This window comes from Perna viridis, chromosome 11 (genome assembly GCF_037379345.1).
Source record: "Perna viridis isolate PV_CMFRI_1.1 ecotype Kerala chromosome 11, ASM3737934v1, whole genome shotgun sequence".
Lineage (NCBI taxonomy): Eukaryota > Metazoa > Mollusca > Bivalvia > Mytilida > Mytilidae > Perna > Perna viridis.
The window spans coordinates 25,743,252-25,756,994 of NC_142455.1; the positions used below are offsets into that span (position 1 = coordinate 25,743,252).

Below are 13,743 nucleotides of genomic sequence, written 5' to 3' on the forward strand. Positions count from 1 at the left end.
ATTAAATCTTTTTGCCTTGTAGGATGAGACCATTTCACCAGAGGAAATTGTAAATGTTCCAAATAAGGTAGCTGGAAGTATCACTTTCACATTTGTACCAACAGACCCAAATGAAGATATGGAAGTAGGATCCGTTTCTGCTGAAGTTTGTGTTAAACCAGGTAAATGTTGTGATTAGATTTAAAGATATATTTAGAACACGTAAGATCTTTAATTCTGGTTCTTGTGTGATATAATTGTCGAGCAAACATGATAATAGAGTAATTTGTGTGAAATGTCCTTGAATTGATAAACATTTGGATCTGTGGTATATTGAGAGAAATGTTAGATTAGGACTAGGCATTTTTATGGGAAATGAGGATCAAGAAAGATTTGAATTTGTAAATTGATTTTTTAAGATTCGTTTAAATTCTAACTTATATTTAACTTAATCAAAACAAGAAGTGTAAAGTTTTGTTATAAGTGATGAAATGTTTTGGTTGATAATATTATATTATCATCTAAATCTTACTTATTTTTGGAGTTGAGAAAAAAACTATTTGTGAAATTTTAATTTTCAAAGGGAATCAGCCATATGACTATTGTTGAAACGGAAAATTTACACCATTTCACTGATGCTTTCCTTCCCTTAATTCAGTATCTCCCGAAATATTGGACTACAAACAACCTTATTGTATTTAATTGTTTCATATGGAAACACAGAAACACACACAACGTCAAAAAAAGAGAATTAAACACATTAGTTGAGCAGATGACTTGTATATTTTTTTGTTTTTAGCTGATATTATATATCAGTAGGTTATGTTTTGTTTGTTAATTGGAATCTTTATTAATTTTAAATCGAAATAGATCAGATTGATTAAGTCATTTTTCCCTAACAGTTACAACTGCCACTACAACTGTTCCACCAACTACATCGACTCCACCAGCTTCAACCCCTGAAACTTGTGAGGAGGTTGACAACATGGGACCATTATCAGAAAACATTAAAGAGGTGACAAAGAATGGTAATCCATTGAGTGAAGATGATAAGAACAAATTACAGCCTGGTGATGATAAGAAGTTAACTGTATCTAAGACTGACACTTTGTCGATTGTTATGGAAACACAAGAAGAAGTTGATAAAATTGAAGTACTAGAAACAACCAATGTAAAGGAAGTAAACGTTATCCTGAAGGACGAAGATGGAACAACAGTTCTTGTAAGTATCAATAAATGTATTCATACTCTCGAAATTAATTATGTTTTTAATTTCATTTTTTTTTCATTTCTTTATTTCATGCATTATAACCAATCTTCAGTATAATTGCAAAATGCACACACTTTTATGATATTAGTTTCTATGTTACCGTGTTGGACTTTTTATCTTTTGTCGTAAAAAAAGGTTCACATTTCCAATGGAAAATGTTTAGATGTAACATGCATTAACTGTCCCAAGCAGCATTGGCGATTTTCAAAATAAACAAGAGCTTTCATTCTTAATAATGGAATTTAAAATATTAAATCTTTTTGCCTTGTAGGATGAGACCATTTCACCAGAGGAAATTGTAAATGTTCCAAATAAGGTAGCTGGAAGTATCACTTTCACATTTGTACCAACAGACCCAAATGAAGATATGGAAGTAGGATCCATTTCTGCTGAAGTTTGTGTTAAACCAGGTAAATGTTGTGATTAGATTTAAAGATATATTTAGAACACGTAAGATCTTTAATTCTGGTTCTTGTGTGATATAATTGTCGAGCAAACATGATAATAGAGTAATTTGTGTGAAATGTCCTTGAATTGATAAACATTTGGATCTGTGGTATATTGAGAGAAATGTTAGATTAGGACTAGGCATTTTTATGGGAAATGAGGATCAAGAAAGATTTGAATTTGTAAATTGATTTTTTAAGATTCGTTTAAATTCTAACTTATATTTAACTTAATCAAAACAAGAAGTGTAAAGTTTTGTTATAAGTGATGAAATGTTTTGGTTGATAATATTATATTATCATCTAAATCTTACTTATTTTTGGAGTTGAGAAAAAAAACTATTTGTGAAATTTTAATTTTCAAAGGGAATCAGCCATATGACTATTGTTGAAACGGAAAATTTACACAATTTCACTGATGCTTTCCTTCCCTTAATTCAGTATCTCCCGAAATATTGGACTACAAACAACCTTATTGTATTTAATTGTTTCATATGGAAGCACAGAAACACACACAACGTCAAAAAAAGAGAATTAAACACATTAGTTGAGCAGATGACTTGTATATTTTTTTGTTTTTAGCTGATATTATATATCAGTAGGTTATGTTTTGTTTGTTAATTGGAATCTTTATTAATTTTAAATCGAAATAGATCAGATTGATTAAGTCATTTTTCCCTAACAGTTACAACTGCCACTACAACTGTTCCACCAACTACATCGACTCCACCAGTTTCAACCCCTGAAACTTGTGAGGAGGTTGACAACATGGGACCATTATCAGAAAACATTAAAGAGGTGACAAAGAATGGTAATCCATTGAGTGAAGATGATAAGAACAAATTACAGCCTGGTGATGATAAGAAGTTAACTGTATCTAAGACTGACACTTTGTCGATTGTTATGGAAACACAAGAAGAAGTTGATAAAATTGAAGTACTAGAAACAACCAATGTAAAGGAAGTAAACGTTATCCTGAAGGACGAAGATGGAACAACAGTTCTTGTAAGTATCAATAAATGTATTCATACTCTCGAAATTAATTATGTTTTTAATTTCATTTTTTTTTCATTTCTTTATTTCATGCATTATAACCAATCTTCAGTATAATTGCAAAATGCACACACTTTTATGATATTAGTTTCTATGTTACCGTGTTGGACTTTTTATCTTTTGTCGTAAAAAAAGGTTCACATTTCCAATGGAAAATGTTTAGATGTAACATGCATTAACTGTCCCAAGCAGCATTGGCGATTTTCAAAATAAACAAGAGCTTTCATTCTTAATAATGGAATTTAAAATATTAAATCTTTTTGCCTTGTAGGATGAGACCATTTCACCAGAGGAAATTGTAAATGTTCCAAATAAGGTAGCTGGAAGTATCACTTTCACATTTGTACCAACAGACCCAAATGAAGATATGGAAGTAGGATCCATTTCTGCTGAAGTTTGTGTTAAACCAGGTAAATGTTGTGATTAGATTTAAAGATATATTTAGAACACGTAAGATCTTTAATTCTGGTTCTTGTGTGATGTAATAGTCGAGCAAACATGATAATAGAGTAATTTGTGTGAAATGTCCTTGAATTGATAAACATTTGGATCTGTGGTATATTGAGAGAAATGTTAGATTAGGACTAGGCATTTTTATGGGAAATGAGGATCAAGAAAGATTTGAATTTGTAAATTGATTTTTTTAAGATTCGTTTAAATTCTAACTTATATTTAACTTAATCAAAACAAGAAGTGTAAAGTTTTGTTATAAGTGATGAAATGTTTTGGTTGATAATATTATATTATCATCTAAATCTTACTTATTTTTGGAGTTGAGAAAAAAAACTATTTGTGAAATTTTAATTTTCAAAGGGAATCAGCCATATGACTATTGTTGAAACGGAAAATTTACACAATTTCACTGATGCTTTCCTTCCCTTAATTCAGTATCTCCCGAAATATTGGACTACAAACAACCTTATTGTATTTAATTGTTTCATATGGAAACACAGAAACACACACAACGTCAAAAAAAGAGAATTAAACACATTAGTTGAGCAGATGACTTGTATATTTTTTTGTTTTTAGCTGATATTATATATCAGTAGGTTATGTTTTGTTTGTTAATTGGAATCTTTATTAATTTTAAATCGAAATAGATCAGATTGATTAAGTCATTTTTCCCTAACAGTTACAACTGCCACTACAACTGTTCCACCAACTACATCGACTCCACCAGCTTCAACCCCTGAAACTTGTGAGGAGGTTGACAACATGGGACCATTATCAGAAAACATTAAAGAGGTGACAAAGAATGGTAATCCATTGAGTGAAGATGATAAGAACAAATTACAGCCTGGTGATGATAAGAAGTTAACTGTATCTAAGACTGACACTTTGTCGATTGTTATGGAAACACAAGAAGAAGTTGATAAAATTGAAGTACTAGAAACAACCAATGTAAAGGAAGTAAACGTTATCCTGAAGGACGAAGATGGAACAACAGTTCTTGTAAGTATCAATAAATGTATTCATACTCTCGAAATTAATTATGTTTTTAATTTCATTTTTTTTTCATTTCTTTATTTCATGCATTATAACCAATCTTCAGTATAATTGCAAAATGCACACACTTTTATGATATTAGTTTCTATGTTACCGTGTTGGACTTTTTATCTTTTGTCGTAAAAAAAGGTTCACATTTCCAATGGAAAATGTTTAGATGTAACATGCATTAACTGTCCCAAGCAGCATTGGCGATTTTCAAAATAAACAAGAGCTTTCATTCTTAATAATGGAATTTAAAATATTAAATCTTTTTGCCTTGTAGGATGAGACCATTTCACCAGAGGAAATTGTAAATGTTCCAAATAAGGTAGCTGGAAGTATCACTTTCACATTTGTACCAACAGACCCAAATGAAGATATGGAAGTAGGATCCATTTCTGCTGAAGTTTGTGTTAAACCAGGTAAATGTTGTGATTAGATTTAAAGATATATTTAGAACACGTAAGATCTTTAATTCTGGTTCTTGTGTGATGTAATAGTCGAGCAAACATGATAATAGAGTAATTTGTGTGAAATGTCCTTGAATTGATAAACATTTGGATCTGTGGTATATTGAGAGAAATGTTAGATTAGGACTAGGCATTTTTATGGGAAATGAGGATCAAGAAAGATTTGAATTTGTAAATTGATTTTTTTAAGATTCGTTTAAATTCTAATTTATATTTAACTTAATCAAAACAAGAAGTGTAAAGTTTTGTTATAAGTGATGAAATGTTTTGGTTGATAATATTATATTATCATCTAAATCTTACTTATTTTTGGAGTTGAGAAAAAAAACTATTTGTGAAATTTTAATTTTCAAAGGGAATCAGCCATATGACTATTGTTGAAACGGAAAATTTACACAATTTCACTGATGCTTTCCTTCCCTTAATTCAGTATCTCCCGAAATATTGGACTACAAACAACCTTATTGTATTTAATTGTTTCATATGGAAACACAGAAACACACACAACGTCAAAAAAAGAGAATTAAACACATTAGTTGAGCAGATGACTTGTATATTTTTTTGTTTTTAGCTGATATTATATATCAGTAGGTTATGTTTTGTTTGTTAATTGGAATCTTTATTAATTTTAAATCGAAATAGATCAGATTGATTAAGTCATTTTTCCCTAACAGTTACAACTGCCACTACAACTGTTCCACCAACTACATCGACTCCACCAGCTTCAACCCCTGAAACTTGTGAGGAGGTTGACAACATGGGACCATTATCAGAAAACATTAAAGAGGTGACAAAGAATGGTAATCCATTGAGTGAAGATGATAAGAACAAATTACAGCCTGGTGATGATAAGAAGTTAACTGTATCTAAGACTGACACTTTGTCGATTGTTATGGAAACACAAGAAGAAGTTGATAAAATTGAAGTACTAGAAACAACCAATGTAAAGGAAGTAAACGTTATCCTGAAGGACGAAGATGGAACAACAGTTCTTGTAAGTATCAATAAATGTATTCATACTCTCGAAATTAATTATGTTTTTAATTTCATTTTTTTTTCATTTCTTTATTTCATGCATTATAACCAATCTTCAGTATAATTGCAAAATGCACACACTTTTATGATATTAGTTTCTATGTTACCGTGTTGGACTTTTTATCTTTTGTCGTAAAAAAAGGTTCACATTTCCAATGGAAAATGTTTAGATGTAACATGCATTAACTGTCCCAAGCAGCATTGGCGATTTTCAAAATAAACAAGAGCTTTCATTCTTAATAATGGAATTTAAAATATTAAATCTTTTTGCCTTGTAGGATGAGACCATTTCACCAGAGGAAATTGTAAATGTTCCAAATAAGGTAGCTGGAAGTATCACTTTCACATTTGTACCAACAGACCCAAATGAAGATATGGAAGTAGGATCCATTTCTGCTGAAGTTTGTGTTAAACCAGGTAAATGTTGTGATTAGATTTAAAGATATATTTAGAACACGTAAGATCTTTAATTCTGGTTCTTGTGTGATATAATTATCGAGCAAACATGATAATAGAGTAATTTGTGTGAAATGTCCTTGAATTGATAAACATTTGGATCTGTGGTATATTGAGAGAAATGTTAGATTAGGACTAGGCATTTTTATGGGAAATGAGGATCAAGAAAGATTTGAATTTGTAAATTGATTTTTTAAGATTCGTTTAAATTCTAACTTATATTTAACTTAATCAAAACAAGAAATGTAAAGTTTTGTTATAAGTGATGAAATGTTTTGGTTGATAATATTATATTATCATCTAAATCTTACTTATTTTTGGAGTTGAGAAAAAAACTATTTGTGAAATTTTAATTTTCAAAGGGAATCAGCCATATGACTATTGTTGAAACGGAAAATTTACACAATTTCACTGATGCTTTCCTTCCCTTAATTCAGTATCTCCCGAAATATTGGACTACGAACAACCTTATTGTATTTAATTGTTTCATATGGAAACACAGAAACACACACAACGTCAAAAAAAGAGAATTAAACACATTAGTTGAGCAGATGACTTGTATATTTTTTTGTTTTTAGCTGATATTATATATCAGTAGGTTATGTTTTGTTTGTTAATTGGAATCTTTATTAATTTTAAATCGAAATAGATCAGATTGATTAAGTCATTTTTCCCTAACAGTTACAACTGCCACTACAACTGTTCCACCAACTACATCGACTCCACCAGCTTCAACCCCTGAAACTTGTGAGGAGGTTGACAACATGGGACCATTATCAGAAAACATTAAAGAGGTGACAAAGAATGGTAATCCATTGAGTGAAGATGATAAGAACAAATTACAGCCTGGTGATGATAAGAAGTTAACTGTATCTAAGACTGACACTTTGTCGATTGTTATGGAAACACAAGAAGAAGTTGATAAAATTGAAGTACTAGAAACAACCAATGTAAAGGAAGTAAACGTTATCCTGAAGGACGAAGATGGAACAACAGTTCTTGTAAGTATCAATAAATGTATTCATACTCTCGAAATTAATTATGTTTTTAATTTCATTTTTTTTTCATTTCTTTATTTCATGCATTATAACCAATCTTCAGTATAATTGCAAAATGCACACACTTTTATGATATTAGTTTCTATGTTACCGTGTTGGACTTTTTATCTTTTGTCGTAAAAAAAGGTTCACATTTCCAATGGAAAATGTTTAGATGTAACATGCATTAACTGTCCCAAGCAGCATTGGCGATTTTCAAAATAAACAAGAGCTTTCATTCTTAATAATCGAATTTAAAATATTAAATCTTTTTGCCTTGTAGGATGAGACCATTTCACCAGAGGAAATTGTAAATGTTCCAAATAAGGTAGCTGGAAGTATCACTTTCACATTTGTACCAACAGACCCAAATGAAGATATGGAAGTAGGATCCATTTCTGCTGAAGTTTGTGTTAAACCAGGTAAATGTTGTGATTAGATTTAAAGATATATTTAGAACACGTAAGATCTTTAATTCTGGTTCTTGTGTGATATAATTGTCGAGCAAACATGATAATAGAGTAATTTGTGTGAAATGTCCTTGAATTGATAAACATTTGGATCTGTGGTATATTGAGAGAAATGTTAGATTAGGACTAGGCATTTTTATGGGAAATGAGGATCAAGAAAGATTTGAATTTGTAAATTGATTTTTTAAGATTCGTTTAAATTCTAACTTATATTTAACTTAATCAAAACAAGAAGTGTAAAGTTTTGTTATAAGTGATGAAATGTTTTGGTTGATAATATTATATTATCATCTAAATCTTACTTATTTTTGGAGTTGAGAAAAAAACTATTTGTGAAATTTTAATTTTCAAAGGGAATCAGCCATATGACTATTGTTGAAACGGAAAATTTACACAATTTCACTGATGCTTTCCTTCCCTTAATTCAGTATCTCCCGAAATATTGGACTACAAACAACCTTATTGTATTTAATTGTTTCATATGGAAACACAGAAACACACACAACGTCAAAAAAAGAGAATTAAACACATTAGTTGAGCAGATGACTTGTATATTTTTTTGTTTTTAGCTGATATTATATATCAGTAGGTTATGTTTTGTTTGTTAATTGGAATCTTTATTAATTTTAAATCGAAATAGATCAGATTGATTAAGTCATTTTTCCCTAACAGTTACAACTGCCACTACAACTGTTCCACCAACTACATCGACTCCACCAGTTTCAACCCCTGAAACTTGTGAGGAGGTTGACAACATGGGACCATTATCAGAAAACATTAAAGAGGTGACAAAGAATGGTAATCCATTGAGTGAAGATGATAAGAACAAATTACAGCCTGGTGATGATAAGAAGTTAACTGTATCTAAGACTGACACTTTGTCGATTGTTATGGAAACACAAGAAGAAGTTGATAAAATTGAAGTACTAGAAACAACCAATGTAAAGGAAGTAAACGTTATCCTGAAGGACGATGATGGAACAACAGTTCTTGTAAGTATCAATAAATGTATTCATACTCTCGAAATTAATTATGTTTTTAATTTCATTTTTTTTTCATTTCTTTATTTCATGCATTATAACCAATCTTCAGTATAATTGCAAAATGCACACACTTTTATGATATTAGTTTCTATGTTACCGTGTTGGACTTTTTATCTTTTGTCGTAAAAAAAGGTTCACATTTCCAATGGAAAATGTTTAGATGTAACATGCATTAACTGTCCCAAGCAGCATTGGCGATTTTCAAAATAAACAAGAGCTTTCATTCTTAATAATCGAATTTAAAATATTAAATCTTTTTGCCTTGTAGGATGAGACCATTTCACCAGAGGAAATTGTAAATGTTCCAAATAAGGTAGCTGGAAGTATCACTTTCACATTTGTACCAACAGACCCAAATGAAGATATGGAAGTAGGATCCATTTCTGCTGAAGTTTGTGTTAAACCAGGTAAATGTTGTGATTAGATTTAAAGATATATTTAGAACACGTAAGATCTTTAATTCTGGTTCTTGTGTGATGTAATAGTCGAGCAAACATGATAATAGAGTAATTTGTGTGAAATGTCCTTGAATTGATAAACATTTGGATCTGTGGTATATTGAGAGAAATGTTAGATTAGGACTAGGCATTTTTATGGGAAATGAGGATCAAGAAAGATTTGAATTTGTAAATTGATTTTTTTAAGATTCGTTTAAATTCTAACTTATATTTAACTTAATCAAAACAAGAAGTGTAAAGTTTTGTTATAAGTGATGAAATGTTTTGGTTGATAATATTATATCATCATCTAAATCTTACTTATTTTTGGAGTTGAGAAAAAAACTATTTGTGAAATTTTAATTTTCAAAGGGAATCAGCCATATGACTATTGTTGAAACGGAAAATTTACACAATTTCACTGATGCTTTCCTTCCCTTAATTCAGTATCTCCCGAAATATTGGACTACAAACAACCTTATTGTATTTAATTGTTTCATATGGAAACACAGAAACACACACAACGTCAAAAAAAGAGAATTAAACACATTAGTTGAGCAGATGACTTGTATATTTTTTTGTTTTTAGCTGATATTATATATCAGTAGGTTATGTTTTGTTTGTTAATTGGAATCTTTATTAATTTTAAATCGAAATAGATCAGATTGATTAAGTCATTTTTCCCTAACAGTTACAACTGCCACTACAACTGTTCCACCAACTACATCGACTCCACCAGCTTCAACCCCTGAAACTTGTGAGGAGGTTGACAACATGGGACCATTATCAGAAAACATTAAAGAGGTGACAAAGAATGGTAATCCATTGAGTGAAGATGATAAGAACAAATTACAGCCTGGTGATGATAAGAAGTTAACTGTATCTAAGACTGACACTTTGTCGATTGTTATGGAAACACAAGAAGAAGTTGATAAAATTGAAGTACTAGAAACAACCAATGTAAAGGAAGTAAACGTTATCCTGAAGGACGAAGATGGAACAACAGTTCTTGTAAGTATCAATAAATGTATTCATACTCTCGAAATTAATTATGTTTTTAATTTCATTTTTTTTTCATTTCTTTATTTCATGCATTATAACCAATCTTCAGTATAATTGCAAAATGCACACACTTTTATGATATTAGTTTCTATGTTACCGTGTTGGACTTTTTATCTTTTGTCGTAAAAAAAGGTTCACATTTCCAATGGAAAATGTTTAGATGTAACATGCATTAACTGTCCCAAGCAGCATTGGCGATTTTCAAAATAAACAAGAGCTTTCATTCTTAATAATCGAATTTAAAATATTAAATCTTTTTGCCTTGTAGGATGAGACCATTTCACCAGAGGAAATTGTAAATGTTCCAAATAAGGTAGCTGGAAGTATCACTTTCACATTTGTACCAACAGACCCAAATGAAGATATGGAAGTAGGATCCATTTCTGCTGAAGTTTGTGTTAAACCAGGTAAATGTTGTGATTAGATTTAAAGATATATTTAGAACACGTAAGATCTTTAATTCTGGTTCTTGTGTGATGTAATAGTCGAGCAAACATGATAATAGAGTAATTTGTGTGAAATGTCCTTGAATTGATAAACATTTGGATCTGTGGTATATTGAGAGAAATGTTAGATTAGGACTAGGCATTTTTATGGGAAATGAGGATCAAGAAAGATTTGAATTTGTAAATTGATTTTTTTAAGATTCGTTTAAATTCTAACTTATATTTAACTTAATCAAAACAAGAAGTGTAAAGTTTTGTTATAAGTGATGAAATGTTTTGGTTGATAATATTATATCATCATCTAAATCTTACTTATTTTTGGAGTTGAGAAAAAAACTATTTGTGAAATTTTAATTTTCAAAGGGAATCAGCCATATGACTATTGTTGAAACGGAAAATTTACACAATTTCACTGATGCTTTCCTTCCCTTAATTCAGTATCTCCCGAAATATTGGACTACGAACAACCTTATTGTATTTAATTGTTTCATATGGAAACACAGAAACACACACAACGTCAAAAAAAGAGAATTAAACACATTAGTTGAGCAGATGACTTGTATATTTTTTTGTTTTTAGCTGATATTATATATCAGTAGGTTATGTTTTGTTTGTTAATTGGAATCTTTATTAATTTTAAATCGAAATAGATCAGATTGATTAAGTCATTTTTCCCTAACAGTTACAACTGCCACTACAACTGTTCCACCAACTACATCGACTCCACCAGCTTCAACCCCTGAAACTTGTGAGGAGGTTGACAACATGGGACCATTATCAGAAAACATTAAAGAGGTGACAAAGAATGGTAATCCATTGAGTGAAGATGATAAGAACAAATTACAGCCTGGTGATGATAAGAAGTTAACTGTATCTAAGACTGACACTTTGTCGATTGTTATGGAAACACAAGAAGAAGTTGATAAAATTGAAGTACTAGAAACAACCAATGTAAAGGAAGTAAACGTTATCCTGAAGGACGAAGATGGAACAACAGTTCTTGTAAGTATCAATAAATGTATTCATACTCTCGAAATTAATTATGTTTTTAATTTCATTTTTTTTTCATTTCTTTATTTCATGCATTATAACCAATCTTCAGTATAATTGCAAAATGCACACACTTTTATGATATTAGTTTCTATGTTACCGTGTTGGACTTTTTATCTTTTGTCGTAAAAAAAGGTTCACATTTCCAATGGAAAATGTTTAGATGTAACATGCATTAACTGTCCCAAGCAGCATTGGCGATTTTCAAAATAAACAAGAGCTTTCATTCTTAATAATCGAATTTAAAATATTAAATCTTTTTGCCTTGTAGGATGAGACCATTTCACCAGAGGAAATTGTAAATGTTCCAAATAAGGTAGCTGGAAGTATCACTTTCACATTTGTACCAACAGACCCAAATGAAGATATGGAAGTAGGATCCATTTCTGCTGAAGTTTGTGTTAAACCAGGTAAATGTTGTGATTAGATTTAAAGATATATTTAGAACACGTAAGATCTTTAATTCTGGTTCTTGTGTGATATAATTGTCGAGCAAACATGATAATAGAGTAATTTGTGTGAAATGTCCTTGAATTGATAAACATTTGGATCTGTGGTATATTGAGAGAAATGTTAGATTAGGACTAGGCATTTTTATGGGAAATGAGGATCAAGAAAGATTTGAATTTGTAAATTGATTTTTTAAGATTCGTTTAAATTCTAACTTATATTTAACTTAATCAAAACAAGAAGTGTAAAGTTTTGTTATAAGTGATGAAATGTTTTGGTTGATAATATTATATTATCATCTAAATCTTACTTATTTTTGGAGTTGAGAAAAAAACTATTTGTGAAATTTTAATTTTCAAAGGGAATCAGCCATATGACTATTGTTGAAACGGAAAATTTACACAATTTCACTGATGCTTTCCTTCCCTTAATTCAGTATCTCCCGAAATATTGGACTACGAACAACCTTATTGTATTTAATTGTTTCATATGGAAACACAGAAACACACACAACGTCAAAAAAAGAGAATTAAACACATTAGTTGAGCAGATGACTTGTATATTTTTTTGTTTTTAGCTGATATTATATATCAGTAGGTTATGTTTTGTTTGTTAATTGGAATCTTTATTAATTTTAAATCGAAATAGATCAGATTGATTAAGTCATTTTTCCCTAACAGTTACAACTGCCACTACAACTGTTCCACCAACTACATCGACTCCACCTGCTTCAACCCCTGAAACTTGTGAGGAGGTTGACAACATGGGACCATTATCAGAAAACATTAAAGAGGTGACAAAGAATGGTAATCCATTGAGTGAAGATGATAAGAACAAATTACAGCCTGGTGATGATAAGAAGTTAACTGTATCTAAGACTGACACTTTGTCGATTGTTATGGAAACACAAGAAGAAGTTGATAAAATTGAAGTACTAGAAACAACCAATGTAAAGGAAGTAAACGTTATTCTGAAGGACGAAGATGGAACAACAGTTCTTGTAAGTATCAATAAATGTATTCATACTCTCGAAATTAATTATGTTTTTAATTTCATTTTTTTTTCATTTCTTTATTTCATGCATTATAACCAATCTTCAGTATAATTGCAAAATGCACACACTTTTATGATATTAGTTTCTATGTTACCGTGTTGGACTTTTTATCTTTTGTCGTAAAAAAAGGTTCACATTTCCAATGGAAAATGTTTAGATGTAACATGCATTAACTGTCCCAAGCAGCATTGGCGATTTTCAAAATAAACAAGAGCTTTCATTCTTAATAATCGAATTTAAAATATTAAATCTTTTTGCCTTGTAGGATGAGACCATTTCACCAGAGGAAATTGTAAATGTTCCAAATAAGGTAGCTGGAAGTATCACTTTCACATTTGTACCAACAGACCCAAATGAAGATATGGAAGTAGGATCCATTTCTGCTGAAGTTTGTGTTAAACCAGGTAAATGTTGTGATTAGATTTAAAGATATATTTAGAACACGTAAGATCTTTAATTCTGGTTCTTGTGTGATATAATTATCGAGCAAACATGAT

The 13,743-nt window shown here is 30.3% G+C and overlaps 2 protein-coding genes across 2 annotated transcripts in view; both read left to right on the top strand.

Moving 5' to 3' along the window:
* The window catches only part of LOC148603510 (uncharacterized), a 96,704-nt gene extending 84,686 nt beyond the window's left edge, over window positions 1-12,018 (top strand). Inside the window, exons 74-90 of the mRNA XM_088551441.1 lie at window positions 23-161; window positions 882-1,201; window positions 1,521-1,659; window positions 2,381-2,700; window positions 3,020-3,158; window positions 3,881-4,200; window positions 4,520-4,658; window positions 5,381-5,700; window positions 6,020-6,158; window positions 6,879-7,198; window positions 7,518-7,656; window positions 8,377-8,696; window positions 9,016-9,154; window positions 9,876-10,195; window positions 10,515-10,653; window positions 11,375-11,698; window positions 12,014-12,018. Of these exons, the coding sequence (XP_088407567.1) occupies window positions 23-161; window positions 882-1,201; window positions 1,521-1,659; window positions 2,381-2,700; window positions 3,020-3,158; window positions 3,881-4,200; window positions 4,520-4,658; window positions 5,381-5,700; window positions 6,020-6,158; window positions 6,879-7,198; window positions 7,518-7,656; window positions 8,377-8,696; window positions 9,016-9,154; window positions 9,876-10,195; window positions 10,515-10,653; window positions 11,375-11,698; window positions 12,014-12,018 (3,681 nt within the window). The remainder of the gene's footprint in view (window positions 1-22; window positions 162-881; window positions 1,202-1,520; window positions 1,660-2,380; window positions 2,701-3,019; window positions 3,159-3,880; window positions 4,201-4,519; window positions 4,659-5,380; window positions 5,701-6,019; window positions 6,159-6,878; window positions 7,199-7,517; window positions 7,657-8,376; window positions 8,697-9,015; window positions 9,155-9,875; window positions 10,196-10,514; window positions 10,654-11,374; window positions 11,699-12,013) is intronic.
* Window positions 12,019-12,955: 937 nt separating this feature from the next.
* The window catches only part of LOC148603511 (uncharacterized), a 76,882-nt gene continuing 76,094 nt past the window's right edge, over window positions 12,956-13,743 (top strand). The window contains exons 1-2 of the mRNA XM_088551442.1: window positions 12,956-13,192; window positions 13,512-13,650. Of these exons, the coding sequence (XP_088407568.1) occupies window positions 12,956-13,192; window positions 13,512-13,650 (376 nt within the window). The remainder of the gene's footprint in view (window positions 13,193-13,511; window positions 13,651-13,743) is intronic.